General features: G+C 38.8%; 1 protein-coding gene across 1 annotated transcript in view; it reads right to left on the bottom strand.

The window, feature by feature from the left end:
- Positions 1-20227, bottom strand: part of ERP44 (endoplasmic reticulum protein 44) — a 46321-nt gene continuing 26094 nt past the window's right edge. Inside the window, exons 5-12 of the mRNA XM_052704153.1 lie at positions 14838-15022; positions 14240-14355; positions 10355-10412; positions 9024-9140; positions 5801-5912; positions 5221-5362; positions 3014-3116; positions 1-591 (exon numbers count right to left, since the gene is read on the bottom strand). Of these exons, the coding sequence (XP_052560113.1) occupies positions 490-591; positions 3014-3116; positions 5221-5362; positions 5801-5912; positions 9024-9140; positions 10355-10412; positions 14240-14355; positions 14838-15022 (935 nt within the window). The 3' untranslated portion in view covers positions 1-489. The remainder of the gene's footprint in view (positions 592-3013; positions 3117-5220; positions 5363-5800; positions 5913-9023; positions 9141-10354; positions 10413-14239; positions 14356-14837; positions 15023-20227) is intronic.

Raw genomic sequence — 20227 nt, 5'->3', positions numbered from 1 at the left:
TTCTGTAAAACTTTAATTTATTCCCCTCCCAAGTATCCAGAATAGAAGACCCTCTCAAGTTGGAGAAAAATGTGACAAAGAAATAGATTACCAGGAGAGCTGTTCACATGAAGAACAGAAAGCACATACTACCAAGATTACACAGAAAACAACCCCAAAATCCTATTGAATGGGATAGTGCAAGTTAACAGCATGTCTCTGGCAGGGATACCTTCATTTGGATTATAAAAGTTTTACAGAATTGTTACATCAAGTGTCTGGATGGGTCTCTGGCATTTTACTAGAGCGTTAAGAACGTACTGTTGGAAAGATGCTGTACAGAAGGACCCACCAAATCAATTTATTTACAAGCCTGGGGAAGAAAAAAATTATTTTTCAGTTTATTCAAAATAAAAATACACGTAGAATTATGAAAATATAGGTTTACTATTTCCACCACACGGAAGTCAATGCTGCTGTCTGAAAGGCTTGCAAGATTATTTCAAGTTTTTAAAGTTCATCTTTTTCCCTCAATAAGGTGTACCTATGTTCACTGGGTGCCAGTTTCTGGAAGGAGCTCTCTGGCGGGCTGCTGGCTACATCCTGAATTGGCTGAAAAACAGAACAGTAGCAGTGCACGTTAGATTCATTGTGATGATCAGTCCCCTCCACCACACAGTGATGGGTGTGCACAACCAGCAGCTTTCATTGGAAGTGCAAAGGCCCAAGCAGGTGAATAAACACCCGGACACAAATTAAGTACCTTCAGTTAAGGCATTCTGTAAGCAGAGCTGAAAAGGTCAGCCTGCAAGTTTCTACGCGAGTGATTTAATAGTATGTTGAATGCACCCTACTGTAGACTTGAGTGTCCACCACTTGCCAGATTTGAAGGTGCTGTGCTTTGTGTGTTCGTTTTTGAGACACCAGGGCAAAAGTGCAATTGCTGCCAAAATACTTTAAAATTAATTTCCTATAAAAACTAAAAGAAACACATGCAACTCAAGGGACACAAATGACACGGGACAGCAGCTTCCAGTTTAATTTGTGTCCAGTATTTCCATTGCACAGGCTTGCATGTCTTCCATGTGCTGGCAGGATACTATACACAGATGAGAAAGGAAACAGATGAAGGACACTGGATTTTGGGTGCATTTTTCAAGGGAGAAAGGAGACAAGCTAGTCCGCAGCTCCACACAGTGAGCCTGGCCCAGATATGCAGCAGAACTCAGCAAATTAGCAGGTTTCCTTTCATCCTGGCCAAGCTTCCAACACACTGCAGTTGCTTCCAAGTATGTCCAGCCCTAAGCTGATTGCCTCAGTCTCCAGCTCCACTCAACCACATCTGCCTTTCCTCCCACTGACCTGAACTCAAGTTGCTCATTGAATTCTTGAGAAATACAGGGAGTTACTAGCTAAAGGAACTACCAGGGGAAAAATTCAGCCTTCGTGTTTAAACAGTCAGTCATCATAACATTCAGAAGCAGACACTCATCCCCACCCTGCCCAAGGCAACCCCTCCTGCCTCCTGTTGCACAGCACAGCCAACTTGCTCCTTCCCAATGGCTGCAGCTATGGGTATCCTCTGCTCACAGAGCCTTACGCCGCCCTACCTGGCACTGATACCAGCACTGCTCACAAGCCTCAGTGCTGTTTCTCTAAAGAAAACCCGATGCCAGTTTGAGTTTACTTGAGCAACCTGTGCATGGAGTGGAGTGTTGGCACAGGAAGTTCAGCGTATTCCAGCATCAGAGACAACCCTGACCTTAACATCCAGTTCTGCTGCGAGCCCAGCCGTTCACAACCTGGCTGGAGAGTACTGGGAGCAGTTCCCAGCTCAACCATCTGCAGGCTTTTGCAGCTGCTGGTCCAGCCTCCGCTCCTGCATTATATGTTACTGCCCTGCCCCTCCTCCGGGGCTTTTCTGCTTTTCATTCTATTAACTTTGAGCAGAGCAACAGGAGGCTGTGCTCAACATCTTTAGCATGGAGCCATCCTTACTCCACCCTACAGATATCCAGGATAAGGGGCCTTAATCTCTGACCTATGGGTGCTGGGATAGCCCAAGGCTCTCTAATACGAGGCAAGGGTCCTCTGAGACCAATACAGCACCTTAAGCCCTAGAAAATAAACCATTTAAGTCAAAAGCAGTATCCAAAAACAAATGTGTCTTTAGACAGGGCCTGAAGTATTGAGAAGGTTGCCTGACAGACCTGTACTTACACTCTTCCCCAAGCATGTGAGCAGAAGGGTGTATCATGAAGATACAAAGCTGAGACACAGACGGATGGGGCTGAGCAGAGGGAATCAGGGCTGGTAACCACATCCTTTCTTTGCTGCCTCCTGCTAGGCTAAACAATGAGGTATCTGGAGAAAGATCTGCTAGATCCTTTTCCTTTTTCTTCCTGAAAAGATCCCAAGAATGACTGCCATGCACATAAATACAGAGTATAATAGTCTTTGAGCAGAACCAACAGGAATCTGAACTGACAAATGCAGTGTGAGCACCATTAATGCTGCTTTTTAACTGCATTAATAAAAGTGATAAGCCCTATTGCTGCTTATCAGTCTTTCACTGACGCTCTAATAATCTGCCTCCTGCTTGAACTGGTGACCACAAGTAAATAATTAAAACAGTCAACTGATGTTTCCCTTTAGAAGCATTCCCTCAGTGTGTTGTAAGAGCAACAGTGATCTATTTTACTTCTACAGCTATATATAAAATCAGTTTTCCCCACTGAAATAAGAGCAGCTTATGAGCTCAGAGCAACCATCTAACCCAAAACTTTTCAGTGGAGGTAACAGCTACTCTTACATTCTTTCATTACACAAGGCAAATAGGAGCCTGTTTCCCCCTAACGTTCTCCCTCCCTTTAACCAAAAGCAGTTTTGGTTAAACAGCAAAATAGAAACCACTTCTGCTCTTTTAGGCAACCGGAGTTAAAAGCATATAAGCATTAAGAAGTACACCTATAACAAGGAGGGGAAAAAAGTCTTTATTAAATGGCCAAATTAAGAGTGTTTTCTGTAACCTTACCTGTCCAGGTGCTACATCAGTTGGATCAGGGCCATGATGAAACTCTCTATGCAGTTTTCCAGAATGCAAGTCTAGTACAAATTGCTTCAGTTTACCTGGAACTCTGAAACAAATGAACCATAAGAAGTGAAGTTCAAACACAGAAGACAAAGTGCACTGCTTAGAGTAGCCAACTTCTGTCCATCTGGCACACTATGCCTACTTTTAAGTGATTAGCACAGGACAGAAAGCAAGTGGTTGGTTAAGGCATCCTACCAGCTTCTTTTTCTTTCCCGTCTCTTGAGAACACAGCAAGTATTTCATCTTTTCAATAACTCCCACAGAGCTGTGCCAGCCAATAACTTCATTGTATACTCACTTCAGCTCTCCACTAACCATCATGTAAGAGGGAACAGCAGGCTCCAAATGCACAGTTTACAGATACAAATGACAGTTGGGTAGCAATATTGACAAAACATCTTTGAAAGGCTCTCCGCTGCCTGAATAACTGCACGTACACTAGAGATAAGCACTAAGAGGATATCAATTTAAATCTAATCTGAGATCATCTACTGTCACCCACAGCAAGTATGCTAAACTGCAGCATCCAGAATTATTTGGGAGATGTCAGACTAAGAAGCTTAAAGCAAGTTGATCTAATAAGCATTAAAGATGAGATTAAAAAAAAAAGCTAATGTGAGCATCATCATATAAACAATCAAAAGATAATTTATGAATAGAGCCAGAATTGTAAGGAATCCTTCAATACACCAACGATTATATTTACGAAAGCAGAACAAAGCGTGGTGAGAGGTTGCTACCAGCAACACTCCAGATCCAACAGACCCTTAAAGGGTGATCACCAAAGGGGAAAAATGGTCACAATCAGGATTTCAACATGCATAGCTTTAGATGTCTGAAAAGCACTGTTACACATCCATAAGACTGATGAACCACACTTCCAGAAGAAGCCTGTGGAGAATTACAGGGAGAAGCTGCAACCAAATCTTCCTTCCAAGCATAAACATTTCAGGTAGAAAAATGCCTGCTGGAACGTTCACCTTGTGTGCTAAGTATCAGCTTTGAATCTTTGGCCTCAACCAAAGTGACCTATAATAAAAATACATTGAGCTTTTAAAAGCAAGAGTGGGCAAGAGCTGAAGTCTCAAAGCTTAGATTCCTACCCAAGGCTTACCTGCACATACACTGCTTGCTATCTCGTTTGAGACAGAAAATGGAGTTTATCACACAACCTGAAGACAAAGACAGAACACCCAAAGATCTCCTATAGGTCCCTGAAGGTAGAATGTACCCACCTTCACTCCTCAGCTGAGCCCAGGAAACTAAGTATGTGCTTCCTATGGCTGCTTTCAAGGCAGTACATTACGAAGGGATGGGCTGATGTAAAGAGGAATTATCAAAGTGGTGTTTAGATGCTATGTGTGTTAAAACTTTTCAAGTTAATAGCTACATAAAGAGCACCACTGCAGATACCACGTCAGGCTCTAAATACTTAACTACTAAGGAAAATAGCAAAACTTTGAAAGAATAGCAGCATCCAGCATGAGATCCTCTTCTAGAACAATGCAATGAACTCCATTTACATTAATACTTCACCATTCATAGAATCATAGAATGGCCTGGGTTGAAAAGCACCACAATGATCATCTAGTTTCAACCCCCCTGCTATGTGCAGGGTCACCAACCACCAGACCAGGCTGCCCAGAGCCACATCCAGCCTGGCCTTGAATGCCTCCAGGGATGGGGCATCCACAACCTCCTTGGGCAACCTGTTCCAGCTCTGTGTGAAAAACTTCCTCCTAATATCTAACCTAAACCTCCCCTGTCTCAGTTTAAAACCATTCCCCCTTGTCCTATCAGTATCCACCCTTGTCAACAGTCATATCCTTCAAGTACTGAAAGGCCACAATGAGGTCTCCCTGGAGCCTTCTCTTTTCCAAGCTAAACAAGCCCAGTTCCCTCAACGTTCCCTCATAGGAGAGCTCTCCAGCCAGATCATCTTTGTGGCCCTCCTCTGGACCCACTCCATGAGCTCCATGTCCTTCTTGCACTATGGATTCATACCACTTTAGGACTCTCACACTGAATTATGCGCAGGCACTGTTACCTATTCCATATTTACTCATCTTCCTATTGTGATCCTGTTTAAAATACAGCATGATTTCCTTTGTTCTCAACACGAACCCAAAACAAAAAAAAATACTTACGACAGGTCGCTGAAGTCTGGAAAGACATACATGTGCCTGAAGCTGTCAATGGCAATAACTGGACAGTCTGTGGGAGTCTTCTGAATGTGGAGGAGCGGGTGCCTGAATTTGTCACAGTCAGCATGGAGGAAGTTTATTGTACCTTAAAATTGTGAGCAGATAAAAATCCACATTAAGATTTTTTTTTGTTATCCTAAAACTCTCTATAATTCCATAAATAGTTCAAAGGCAGAGACATTAGATAAATACATCATGCAAAACTTGAAAACAGGTTCAAATAATAAGGCACGCTGAAATAACAAATTACCTGAAAGTAGCTTTGGCCACAATACAAACTGAAGTTTGTTTGAAGTCCCCTCAAACTGTTGGAAATCATCTAGATAAGAAGGCTTTCTTAAATAGTTATCTATTAACACTTTATGTTTCTATTTTAATCCTTTCTAGAGGGGTCAAGCTTCACTGTCAAGAAGTAAAAAAAAACAAACACAAATCTAGGACTCAGACATTTGCTTTCACTCTATATTGAGCTCACCTGGAAGAAAAAAAACAACTGTTCCAGCAGTAACAAGTTGGTACAAACCTTTTTCACTTATTAACTGTCGTGCAACCTCCTGTTGGAATTTCTCTAGGCTCTCCAAATCATCCTTCATGTGGAAAAGTATGAGGAAAGGAAGGCCTTCTTCTGTCAGTTCCTGCACAGAAAACAAAAGATATATTACATTTCCTTCATTTCCTAAAGACACTTGAGTGATTCCAGCAATTTTCAAAGCCGCTGAGATTCCTGCCTCAGAAACAGCAGAAACAACATAACAAGGATATTAACTGCTGACCTTTCATCGAAGACACCCAACTGACACAGTTAACCATGTTTCCTTCCCCTTATCACATGCAACAGTTTAAGGACAAGGGTATTTCATTACCAACGTTTCAGGAAAGGATACATGTGCAATGGAATAATTGCTCAAAAGAAACAGTCTGATTCTCAAAACACATCTTCATAGAAACAGCAATAAGGCCTGAACGTAAAATATGCAATGAGTGCTAAATGAAAGCTGAGCATCTGTATTGGACCACGTCCTTTGTTGGTTCACATCATGTTGGTGATTTTGCCTAAGACCATGAATTAGCATCTTTAAGCATTCCCAAGGGGGGAAAAAAAAACCAGCAGAAACTGATGAGGTGGCTGTAGGTGTGTCCTGACTGGTAACTGCAAGTACCATGAGTAAGTTCACAGCTAACACATTACTAAAGGTGACAAACAAATGAATGTCTCTGTTAATCAGGCTGGCTTTAGTTCCCTGAAGGAATGCATTCTTGCCTCCTAAGTACCTTCTAAAGCTCTCTCTCCAAGGACAGACAAGTGTATGAAATACTTAAATATTTTATTCAGGATTTTTATTTTCAAACCAACACAAAGCATGAACTACATATATTTGCTTGCTTAAAAAGTGACTTTCTTAGTGGACCACCCATTCAATTTAGTAGAGAACCAACCGAAGAAATAATTGTTTATCAAAGAAAAGGCCAAAGGCCTTACCTATCTTTGATTAGTGCAGCTGATACACAACCAAGTGCTGCTATTTTTTTTATTCTGCTCTGTATCCAAAGGAAGTCCATGCTTTTTGACAAAGCTAACTTATTCATTCAGCCACCAAAGCTAATAGTTTCTTCAGCTACTTTCTATCTGCAGCAATTTGAAATAAATGCTTTCCCCAACACTATGCAGCCAGTTGCATCTAGAGAACACAGAATAGACAGCACTGTCTTTCCAAGCAAGCCTGCGCATCAAGCCAAGGTTTGGTCTTATAAGAGCAGATTCCAGAGATCCTCATTAGTTCAGTGCTCTTGGCAAAGCCAAAACTTCCCAACCAATCTCTAACTGCTAATCACATCTGCTCATTCTCATTTTTAAAACGAAGTCCCTGATAGGAATGTTTGCATGTATCTTAAAGTGTTCTACAATCAAAAACACAGCTGAATAGTCACATCACTGAGAGCCACGGTTAGTGGGCATAGTGGTGACAGGCTGACAGTTGGCCAAGATAATCTTAGTGGTCTTTTCCAACTTTACTGGTTCTCCGATTCTATATTTTTACTGTACTATATTTTTATAATGTATATTGTGCAATATACATTAAGAGCCCACATAAATGATAAGCAATTTCTACTTGTATAGCATTTATATTTGTTTGGTTAATGGCAGCCCTGAATTTTTTAAACAAATGTTGCTAGGCAAAAATGTCAAATTGGAATTGAAAATATTTGCCTAAAGAAAACAGGAATTGAAGGCTGGGGGAACAAGCAGAAAAGCCAGAGCACAATGCGATACAGACAGCAATGAACTTTGGCTTCTAAGCCTCAAAAATCCAATCTTACTATGGGAAAAGTACACTAAAAATCTTATCAAGCAATTCTGAACATGCTGGCATGTGGCATCTTTCACATGCTGCTTGAGTTACAAAGGAAGAATGAATATTTCTTTAGCAAAACTTTCCAACAGAAGTTAGCAGTATTGACTAGACAGTTGGACTTCAAATATTTTGTGCATCCCCCCCTATTCAGCCATCATGCAAATCAAGTGCTCTGCATGCCCAGGGCATCAGTGCTACACGCACTGACCATTCACTGTAAAGCAATTAAGAAAGGATGTGAACTGAGAACAAAGTATTCTTCCATCACACACTGATTCTTTGGGCTCTAATCCAATGAGGGCCACACACTGCAATTTGTTACAGACCTCACCAGAGTTTACAGCAGATGCTGTGGCTGTGAACAAATGCTCCCTCTGAGGTGCTGTAAGCTTGCTACTTGTTTGTTTTCCCTCTCTTTATTTTACAAAAGAATAATCATAGCAAATTAGGAACAAGTGAAAAAGAAGAGTAAATCAAGAAAGAAAAAAAAGAAAAGCATTGAAAGGATAATGAGAAGAAGTTTGAAAGCATCCATGCAAATCCCATCTTACAGCTAGAAACAGAAAACCAAGGAAAAGGACACATGAACCTAAAAAGGTAAAGAAGGTATCAGTGCTTAAACACACCGCCAAAAGCCATCACACAGTTTCTGTTAAAATTCACTGAAGTATCCAGCTCCAGAGATGCTTGACTGGCTGTTCAGATATTTATTACACAATACTTGGGACATGGTTGATACATAAAAAATTTCCGACTACCAACTTTGACATGAAGTTTTAAATGCTGACTGGCTGTATCTAAAAGTTCACAGCTATTTTACTCTTTCTAACTGCCATGAGTGCAGAAAGCTTGAATGAAATGATTCCAAGTGGCCCCTTCCAACCTCAGCCATGCTGTGATTCTGTGTGAGTACACCAATGTGGATATTTTCTACCTAGACTAGAAACATTTTTCCAGATCAAAATCAATGCTTCTTGCTCATCTCTGAATTGTAAAACAAGTCAATACCTTCCTGTAACGTATGCATTTTGGATGAATAATACAATCTACTCAAGGTGTTACAAACTCACCCATAAAGACACATTCTTACACATACACACTCTTACAGTCTGCGTCCACCCTCTGCAAATCTCCAGGCACTCTGTATACAATCTATATGTGCAAAAACAGCTTTTTAATTAGGTGGTGTAAAAAAAAATATCACAGATTTTCCTCCTATGAACCTCAAGTCTAACTGAAAAGCTCCAGAACAATGAAAAGACGATACATAACAACTATTTTTGGTAAAAAACAAAGCATGCAGATGTTGCAGTGCATGAATTAAAAACCTCAGGAGCCATTTTGGTTCTGAGAAAGAAACCTCAAAAATAGAAAGGTAGCAAAAATTCTTACCTCCCCATTTTCAAATGTAATTTCTCGAACAAGGGGTACACATTTATCTTGTGTCCATGCGTAAATCAAATCAAAATTGGTCAGGGAGCCCAAATACACCATATCTGGAGCATTCTCCTGTTGAAAAGAAAAGTACTAGTTGAAAAATAGTAAAAGTGACATTGCTACTGATACAAAGGTGACAATGCCTATGTAAATACTGAAATCCAATCTTACATAAATATTCAACTGCTGTGCATGCAACACCTCCATAAACTATGTAACAAAAACCATAAGTAAATAAATATGATCCCTTTTGCAATCCACTTTCTGAGATAAGAGGAACTGACTTCAGGTGGAGAAATACTCTCAGTATCTAAAAGAATCTCAGCCATTAAGATGGATATGCAGATATTGCAGATATTAAGCTCCTCCATGCTGACATTATAAAGTCTCACCATAAAGAAAAACCAAAAACCTGCAGGTCTTGCAACTGGTCTTTTATGTTTGCATTTGCAAAGATTGGAATAAATAATAGCTGTTCTTTGTTTACTAGAGTTGTAACCCAGAATTCAGTGCTTCCATTTTAAAATGCGACTACAGCTCGAGTTTTCCAAGCTGCGGGCATGAATAAGCATATATTGATTCAGACATGCCATATAAAGTAGACAGCAGTAAAACATCTTTGCAGGAAACTGTTTCAACCTCTCTTTCCCCTCAGGTTGTGTCTTCCTCTCCTAAAGTGCTTCCCAGCATCAAATTTGAGAAAGGAGCATATGCTCAGATATTATGTTTCTAAAAAGCAAGCCTTGCTTTTCTTCCACAATGATTTTATTCTCAACTATGACAGTTTGTTAACATGCTTTACTGCTTTTCCTTTAGATTAAGTGAACAGCTTTTACCTCCCTAGCGTGCTAAGCTATGTAAGACAGGCAAGTGATAGTCAGAAAATAGCCAGTGATTGTCATTTGTGTTGAGAAATAAGGTGCACCAGATGTTGAGCTTCCTAGATATTTTTTTTAATTAAGATTTCTACTGGACACAAAGTATCTACAGACATGGTAAGCTGCCTGCTTTTCTAAGGAAAAAAACACTGGACACTGAAATTAAAAACATAGGTTTTGTTTTTAGTTAGCAACAAACTGTTAGCGACAAATGAGACTGAGATCTTTTGCATCTTCTCTGAAGCGCCAGTTCCTACAACCCTCACTAATGCTCACTCTCTTCAGTGATGAAATAAAACTAAAATTTGAGATGCAGCAAAATACTGAATGGTCTGTGTGTGCAGTCTCTATTATCTCCTACTGACATATAAAGATAACAAGCAGAATAAAATACATAGTTACACTTACCCCTGGTGGCTTGTAGATTATATTGTCTCCGCTAAATCGCTCTGCTTTTGAAATAGCCCTACAACAAACCAACCAGTAAGCATGTCTTGGTACAGACAAACAAAATAACTAGGTTAGCAAAACTCATATTTCCATTTGCTATCTTCTCGAATTTGGAAGGAAAAATAAAAATAAAATGCGTCCTCTTCAAAGAAACCATAAAGTGATTAAGGAAACCATAAAGTGATAAAGAAGCTTGGTCTGTCTGGATGGAAGGGCAGTAAGGGAAGCTGCAAGGCATGTCCAAGAGATAAGAAGTTTGGAGTAGAGGCATCAAAGTCAAAAAGATGAATACTGGCAGCGTGCAGCTTCTGATCTCTGATGATTTGGTAACGTGCACACCTGGAGAATATATGAAATTTCTCCTTGATATTTAGCTTAGTATTTCATCTCAGTGAATTCCACACCCTGTTTCTGCCATATTTTGTTACTCCTCAATCCCAGTCACAACAGATTCCCACAAAATGATCACTTCTTATTAAAAGAAATAGGGACTGGTATGCATCCAACGTAAGAGAGAAAAAAAAATAAGAAAAGCAAGCCCCAACTAAGCTCTTTTCAGCACCTTCATCCATTGCAATAAGTCTCTTCTCCTCTACCATGCCTTGCTGTCCCACCATAAATCACACTGGCAAAATAGAACCAACTGGCTGCATATGCCTCCAAGTGAAATGAACTATTTCTCTCTTTTCCTTCTTTCATAGGCTAAAAAGAAAGCATGTCAGCCTCTGGGAACTTTAAATAAGTGTTCCAGCTTCTCCAGTTACAGTATCTCTTATATGGACTCAACAGAAGCATTGTAGAAGACTAATTAAGAGGGAAGGGGACAGAAAGGGAAGAAGGTGGTAAAATATCTCAATTTATCTCACTGTAAGAAGTAAATATCCCAGGGTTCTGAATTAACTAAAGAGCAAAGAAAAAAGACATACAAGGCTTATGTTAAAGTACCTAAGTTTCATTCATTTTCTTTCATCCAGTTATCCTCCTCACATCACGTGTGAAAGATGCCTTGCTTAGTACATTACACCTATCCATATTTTCACCAGCTTAGAGGCATGCATTTTAGAACACATTTCAGAATTCCAGACATAACTACTACAACAACACAGAATTAGGCTTTTTTGTAATCACCATCACTACTGAGGTAAACCATTCACCTCCCAATCAATCCTTCCCTCAGTAATAAGAAAACAAAGACACCCAAGTCACCTGCCCAATCACTGCTTGATAAACTCACAATACTCTAGTAGGAAACAGAAGCTGTTGGGTAAGTTTGTTGTGGACCCAAAAGACTCTCTGTTCTTCCATCTCAATAACTGCACTTGTAACTGATTTGTTTCAGATAAGGGAAAGGGAAGACACGATATGAAAAGACCAAATGCCGCAGATATTCCTTTTAAAAACAATACAAATGGAAACATTACAGTTTGTGTTTCATGCCTCCTTGAAGCAATTACCTAGAAAGTTAATCTTCTGGAAAAAATATTGGCCTCACATACTTGCTTGCTAATGTTAGAACAGTTCTCAAGACAAATGTATTTTTTGAAAGCTTGTTTTGTGTTTCTGCATTTGACTTTCTGTGCTGCAACACAACAGCACAAAGCCACTCTCCTCACTTCTACAAAAATCTCAGATTTGCCCCACTGTCATTCTCCTTCTACAAACTCACTGCAGTATCTCTTTGTCAGTATACTCCCTACCTCCTGCTGCCTCCAACTCTTCTCTCACTCACCCCGCTGTGTCACCGCAGATTGCAATAGAATTGTTAGGATCATTTGATTTAAAGTATCTTTAAGTATCAAGGTGGAAGTAGCATTAATACAATTTAAAAACAAGCTACTGTAACTACCTGAAGCCAGAGCAACTTTAACGTAGCAAGAAACAAGTATATGACCTGACACAAGTTGGTTAACGTTTACTGCTGAACTCAGTGTTTCCAGTTCATTTTGGCTTACTAGGCATTTGGACATGACAACTCACATTACCATTATATATTCCATACCGTAATACCTGACAAACTCTGCCCACACCAAATCCAAAACACCTGCCATGGCCCACTGGGATGCTGAGGAAAAACAGCCCAGCTGATTCAGGAGTGCTCCCAAGGAAACACTTCTATTTATAAGCCCAGCAGCAAACACTGTTAGAGAGCCAGGATCTCTCCTTTGGAAGTCCTTTGGCACATAATTCTTACGAAGCCTGAGAGCCGCAGCTTCTCAGAGATGGAAATGTTTCCAGGACTGGTGCCTGGAAGGCTTCATTCACTTGCAAATGCTAACAGCTCCAGGCTAGCAAAGGAACAGAAGTCTGGTGAAGAGAAAAATAATAAGCCTGGTGCAGGATCCTAAGTTACATGAGTGGGTTACAGTAACCAAAGTCCAACTGTCGCACTGTGTATGTTCACTGCTTGTGTCTGAAGAAAAACTAACTCCATAGTATGTACGTTAGGAATAGCATCCAACTACTTGTGAGATACTACTTCTCCTTAGACCCCATTGAAACACAGCAAACTAAAGACTAGCAGGCTTGAACAGCAGGGAGAGATTCTTACAGGTATTGCTACCTCATGATTTCTTAGATATATTTCTGAGAAGAATGAAAAGCCATCTGAGGAGGAAAAAATAATTCCAAATTCTTTTAGTAAGTCAGTCTGAGAACAAGAATAATTGCGCTCATCAGAAACCACATTTGAGATAACAGACAATTCTTCGAAACACAATGGACAGACCGACCTCAGTTGCACAAGATTTGATGATTCTTCCATGGCCAAGGCTGTTTGCACAGTCATAGGATAAATAATTAGGAACTGGAAAGAAAGAAAAGACCAAGACCCCTCTTCCCCCCCTACTCCTCTATGTTACAAATACTTGCATACTCTGCCCCCAAACTATTTTTCTTTTCTTTTCTTTTCTTTTCTTTTCTTTTCTTTTCTTTTCTTTTCTTTTCTTTTCTTTTCTTTTCTTTTCTTTTCTTTTCTTTTCTTTTCTTTCCTTTTCTTTTCTTTTCTTTTCTTTTCTTTTCTTTTCTTTCCTTTTCTTTCCTTTCCTTTCCTTTCCTTTCCTTTCCTTTTCTTTCCTTTTCTTTTCTTCTTCAGAAAACACAGGAAGTGCTTGAGAAGTTTTGTTTAGACAGATGAAACAAACCCTAACCCTTCTACCTTAATCCAGTGTCTTCACTGCTCTTCATTCATTACATCCAGTTCAAAAAAGTTCTAGGGCAACTGTATGTATGGATGATACTAGCTGTTATACCACAAATTCCTGCTCTTGAATTGTAGGTAGACTGTAAACCACTGCTTTCACATTAATGCCCAATCACTTTAAATTGATTGTTCCTGGTACCTTAAACACTGAAAAGGGAGTCTATACAAATTGTGTTTTATTATGCTACTTAAAAGCAAAATGACTTATTTCCAATTTATTCTGATCTCCCCAGTGAACATCTTTTAATATTTTTATGTGGAAAAAAAAACCAAACAAAAAACCCCAAACCCAAACTTTCCCAACTCTTCCCTACTTGTTCCCCTCCAAGGAAGCAGAGTTTTCAGACACAGCTGTCAAGCAAGCCCTCCAATGTCGAAATGATTGACAAATAATGACAAAAAAAAAAAAAAAAAAAAAGGAGGTAAACCAGTTAGATTTCACAAGAGACTGGAAGAACAGTTTTCTTCCTTCTCTTCCTTCACTTTTCTCAGTGAATTTAACTAAGAACACCTAATCTCTTTAGTTATGATACACTGAAAGTATTTAAGAAGTCCTATTAATTAAATTGTATACAACTCATCCACATAATTTCAGTAATGAAGTCATGCAATTGAAGTATTAAAAAAAAAAACAAAAAACTTACCCAAAGGCAGAGAGGAATACACAATCATCGTGTAAAATATTTGCTACTCTTTCAAATGTTCTGTAATTGTCAGAGTCCTTTTGCTCAAAGTACCCAATGATATTTCTTCTGCTGCGCTGTAAAGACAAAGATTACACTGTAAGTTATCTCAAATTATTAAGAACTGTCAATACTCCACAAGGATATTAAATATGGAGATGCTGTTTATTTATTCAACAGTTAACCAACAAGTATGCAAAACATTTCTTTCCAAATGATGCACATTAATACAAAGACTAAAAGATTTTAATCTTCAGAAACATCATTATGAGTATTTTCATAATGAAATATTATCATTTTTTCACATACAAGATTATTTCCAGATGATTAAAATTAAAATAAGTAATTTGGTAGTGGTGTTACCATAATAAGATTAATGCAGTTGAAGGAGGGATGATATTGGAATAATTTATAAAACTGGAGTTAATGTTATTAGTTCTAGCGCAAAATTATCACTCAATATTTTTGAATGGAAAAACCCCCAAGAAGTAGAAGTGTTCTTCAAGTATGTTATCTTTCACATGCTTATACTTAGAAGGAAGGAACCTGAAAAACTTACATCAACAGTATTAATTTCTTCCAAATCCTGGACCTCCCGAACAGGATTGCTCTTCTGCTGTCTGATATAATCTGCTATTGCTGTCACAGACCTCTGGCCCCTGTATTCTCTCTTCATCATCATTCCATTCCGGAAGAGCTTCAGCGTTGGGTATTTGCTTATCCTGTATCTCTGAGCTATATCCGCTACAAAATCAATTCAGAAAAGTGTACCAGTGCAGAAGAACACCAAGCACGGTATGTTACACATCCATACATGCACACAGAAGTGGAGCCAGCAGTCACACGTCATTAAAGAACAAACTAACAAAAATCAAATCACTACAAGAGAGAATGCTTAGCAGCTAAGCCCAGTTCTTAATGCTTTGCCTCACTGCAAAATACTCCAAAGTTCAATCTATCGATTTTGACTGAGAAAAGATTTCAGCAGTTTCTTAGATATCCTATCAGAGCTATTAAGGCACTAACTGTAGTCAAAATTGAGGCAATGAGATTTTTATCTCCAAAATTCATACTAATTTCTTGAGAAAAGACTAATTACCTACCAACGTATTCACTATGAAGTGCCAGATCAATGTCTTTTCCTCCTTTCCAAACCTAGTACTTTTTAGTTACAGTATGCAAGAGTAGCCTCCAAGAAGGCAGAAGAGAGAGCAGTGAGGTGCTGGAACAAGCAGCCCAGAGAGGTTGTGGATGCCTCATCCTTGGAGGTGTTTAAGGCCAGGTTGGATGGGGCTCTGGGCAATCTGATCCAGTACCTGATCTAGCAGTGGCTACCCTATCTGCAGCAAGGGCATTGGAACCTGATGATCAAGCCATTCTATGATACCCTGATAAGCACAGCCATGGAGGCGTCACTTTGTATTTGTTCACCAGAAGAAAAACAACATAGGCAAGTCAGGCATTGCCTCTGCTGCCTCTCTCTTGTTCATACAAGGACCTTTGGTCTGACGGTGTGGCAGTTTATCATAAATTGACCAGGGTTTGATAAAAGACAAGGAGCTCTACGTACCAAGGTTACACATCCAAGCCTCTCATAAAGCTACTGAGATTCAAGACTTCTTATGCTACAAAACTCCACATCCAGAGAACACCAGACTACCCATTTCTTCCCTCCACAACATGAACTTTTTCTTTCAGATACTTCCATTGTCAGATGATGATGCATGCCTTGCAGAATCCTCACCTTAGGAGGTCTTGAAAGTTACCCAAAACAGACCTTTCAGTCCCTAAGGCTGTGAATCTTCATCAGGGAAAGAAGTTGCACAAAGAAATGGACAGTACAGGAATGCCCACTGCCAACACTGAATTTGAACATTGCTTCGTAATGCATGATCTTTATAAATTACAGTGAGATTCCGTGAATACTGGTATTTGAACTAACACAGAGAGATGATAGCTCTGCACAAGGAAGTATTTGAAAGCCACCCTTTCACAGAATATAAAATGCAAGTACATGAAAAACTATTTGAATTCATTCACAAGTCAAACAGAGTAAATCTTAAATGTTTCATTAAACTCTGGCATTTGATACAGGCAGAGTTAGCACAAGACGACCAACTACAACATTACACTCCCTTAAAATTGGAAATACACAATGCAAATACGTGGAGTATTGTTTGAATTCATTCATAGATCACATTAGTTATAGTAAACCCCTAAATTAAATTTTAAAATATTTCCAGGCATTCTTACTGACTGTTTTCTGATGGAAGAAAAAAAAAAAGAAGTGCTTGAAAGAGCTAGATGGGGCTAATCTCCTTAAAGAAAACCAAACCAAACTTGCTTTGCATTGCCAGTCATTTCTAGCTCAGTGTCACATATTCCTCCACTCAAAGAAATGATGAAATCTGCGTTGGTGGGGGCAAGTCAGACTTTTCACAAAGCACTTCACTATTACCTAAGCTACAGCTTCACACACAAATGCAGCCTATGGCTTCCTTCTCAGATGGCTTCAGAGTTCATTACTCCAGGTTAAGATCACAATACACCATTCAAAGAGTTGAGCTAGAACACGAGATCACGTCACTAAGAATCCAAAGTCCACTATTCCTAAATTAAAATTAAAAGTGGAATGAACATACTAAAACCCAGCATGACGACATGCAATTAAATTAGACTCCTACTGACGACGTAGATTAGAAGCTCCTTCTTACAAAAGGATCACTTACAACAATCTGAGTATGATCCCAAGGTTTTTCTCCTCTCTATTAAGCTTCACTTACAGTTTCTTTGCTTGCCACTCTTTCACGAATGTGGCACTACATTCACCTTAATGATGTATTATGAAATACTTCACAACAGTTCCCTCTTAAACCACTCCTCTCATGACTTGCACACAATCATAAGACCTGGCAATATTCATATGAAACAGAGCCAGAAAAGACCCCAAGGGGCCACCTAAATTTGGCATCCTACTCTGATACTACAATACTGGTAACCTAAACAGGTACAGGAAAAGCAGTTGATGTTCTACATCAAACTCAGTTACTAAGAAGCTGAGAAACAGCAAATTCACACACCTTCTGCTGCAAAGGAGCATTCACAACAGCCTTGCCTACTCCTAGCAGAGCCTCATCAGTAGTATCCCATCACCTTCTCTTACGGTCTAACAAAATGGCTTTCCTGAGGAGAGCCATCAAGAGCCTCCCAAACTACTACCACTTTTGTTTATTTTACCCCCTAACAGCTGTCAGACAGGTTACTTCTTTCCTAGCTGAAATAGCAGGAGCACAACAAAATCTGTATATTTGTTTACAGTTTCATTTAACTTCATTCCTTCTTCATTTATGAACTTTAAAACTTATCACACTGAGTTACTTTGCTTAACAAAAGCACAGTAGCAATACAAGTAATTCTTACTTGATTTTTTTAAGACTGACATTAGCACACCTTATAGATCCAGCAGTTCACTAACATGTTTCAAAAGAGGAGTTCCCTATGGAGTCTGCCTAGTAAAACACTTCTCAACATCCCACCCATAAGAAGTTTTCTGTTTTGAAGTACAAAGAATTGATTCAAACTAGTTTTGTTCTTCGGAGTCTTTTGGTGTTTTTTTTTTGTTTTGTTTCTTTGTTTTTAATCTTTCAAGCCAGAAACCACTTTGCGTAAAAGGAAATAACAGTATGGTATATATTTTAATTCATAAGAATTCTGGACCAGAAATCCTAATTTTCAATTCACAGAAACTATTCACAGTTCTCCAGAAACATGAGTCCCTCTGTACTGCAATATTCACTTATTTACAGGGGAAGAGAAACACAGTAATTCTGTGGTATGAAGTGGGTTTCTAACATTGCTGCTTAACACAAAGAAAAAAACAAAAAAAGCACAACCACCTAAAGGCCAACAAAAAACCCCAACAAAGTAAAACCTTCCCAATAACACACATACAGAAAGATTTCTTATGATATTCTAAGGAAAGTCACTTCTTAGGTATTACATGCTTAGAATAAAGGTATAATTTCTCTAGCATAAGTCTTCCTAATTTCAACACACCAAAACCATTGAAGATTTTAACAGCAAAAAATGAAGTGGAACTTAGATACTTATGAGCTGTAAAAAGATAAGGTCTTGAAAACAAAGAACTTGCCTTAACAGATTCACCTTTAATGTATGTTCCACACTGGTTTAATGAGCAAAAATAGCCCAAAGACTTAACGTACACATTTGAATTATGACCATCTCCCAGAATACTGATAAATTAAACCTCTCTATGTGTTAATATTTAGAATTTTATTTTTTTTATCACATTGTCGCCAACTATCGCTTCTCAGAAAAACATCTCTGTATTGCTTATAAGAGCAGACAGAATGCTGGCTTTGTCATTAAGCATCAAACGTTTGGCAGTGTATCAATAATTCTCTTTAATTTGCTTTGCCCTCAGAAGCTGGTGTGAGCTGCTGGGACCTGCGGAGTGCTTCAATAATAGTGCATTAAATGGAAAGTATCTATGCCTAGCTGACCATTTGAAAGCTATTTCTGAGCGTCCTGAAATCAGCTATTTGGGTTCCCTGCAGAGCATTGGTTTCAAAAAGAAACAGATTATTTGTAATGCAAATAATCCACCATCTCTAGATCATCATCTTAACGGCCAGCTACTAATGAAATCTGCAGGCATAAACACCCTGAAAATATTAGCACGTACCTTTTAGTGTTGCTAAAATACAGAAATAAAGCTAAAACAGGAGGAAACAAAACAAAACAAGATAATAATCTAAACTCCAAAATTTAGTAAAGTAGTATAGGTGGTTCAGTGTGGATAAGTATAGTAAAAACTATTGCATACATTAAAATCATAGAGTTAAAATACTTCACTGTTAGGATATAACCAATAACTGTGTGCCATGAGATGTCCCATTGCTTACAACTGGCAAATAAACACTGAAAACCAGGAACAACATATAGGGCCTTATTATTTTAACTCAGAAAGGCAGTGCTACTTGGAGAAAAAGACTCATCTTCATGATAGAATTTTGTTTTTAATTTGCACAACTTACAGTTCGTGCAGCAGAAGACATGTTCATCCATTCATTAAATTAGGAGCAAAAAGACTACAGAGAATCACAATCTTCCAGTACTAAAAAGAGAGATCATAACTCTTGGTTGCCTTATAACCATCTTTAACTATCTAGCCCACTACACTTATCGTAGGGGAGGATTTAATCCCAGATGCATTTATGGTTCCCATGGTCATGAACTGGTCCTACAGATCTTTGAGATGGGACAAAATCTCAGTGGCTGTTCCCAACAGTTTGAAAAGTCAGCTTCAACTACAAGTTGATACTGTTTACTTATTTAAATGTATTTTTAAGCTTGAGATCTCCTTGAATTGCACAAATTAGAGTTCTGTTTTGTTGGGTGTCTACACCAACATACACAAAACGGAACACAAATTGCTGCTAATGGAAGATGCTCAACTGAAGTTACTGGCTTTTACATTTGCAAGATAGCAAAGATACTTCAAGAGAAAAATCCCCTCTAGTACCAAAACAACTAGATCACCAAAATGAGAGAAGAAAAAAGTAAATGCAATCATTTACTTCTCACAAAGATGCAATTTTTTTTTCCATGTTCTTTCTCTCTTTAGAACTTGAAACATAGCACTGAAACACAACAGTCAGGCCAGCGGTAAATCCCAAAGACGTGTTACAAACCAACAGAAATTCATCAGCTTTCCAAGTATGATTGTTCCTGCAGACTAACAACTTTGTAAAGACTAAATATTATAGTTAGGGTCAAGTACAACCAAATCTTTGTTGGGATTCGAGGCCAACTGGCAACTTTCACTACACTCTTGGATTCCTAAACTTCCATAAATAAACTACTGGGCAAACGTTGCTCTTCCAGAAGTACAGAATAGCAAAGCATATCTTACACTAGGAAAATCAC

The sequence above is a fragment of the Tympanuchus pallidicinctus genome, unplaced genomic scaffold, assembly GCF_026119805.1.
Source record: "Tympanuchus pallidicinctus isolate F22 unplaced genomic scaffold, pur_lepc_1.0 scaffold5, whole genome shotgun sequence".
Taxonomy (NCBI): domain Eukaryota; kingdom Metazoa; phylum Chordata; class Aves; order Galliformes; family Phasianidae; genus Tympanuchus; species Tympanuchus pallidicinctus.
The sequence above is the reverse complement of the archived record's forward strand: the minus strand, read 5'-3'. Positions and strand labels throughout refer to the sequence as shown.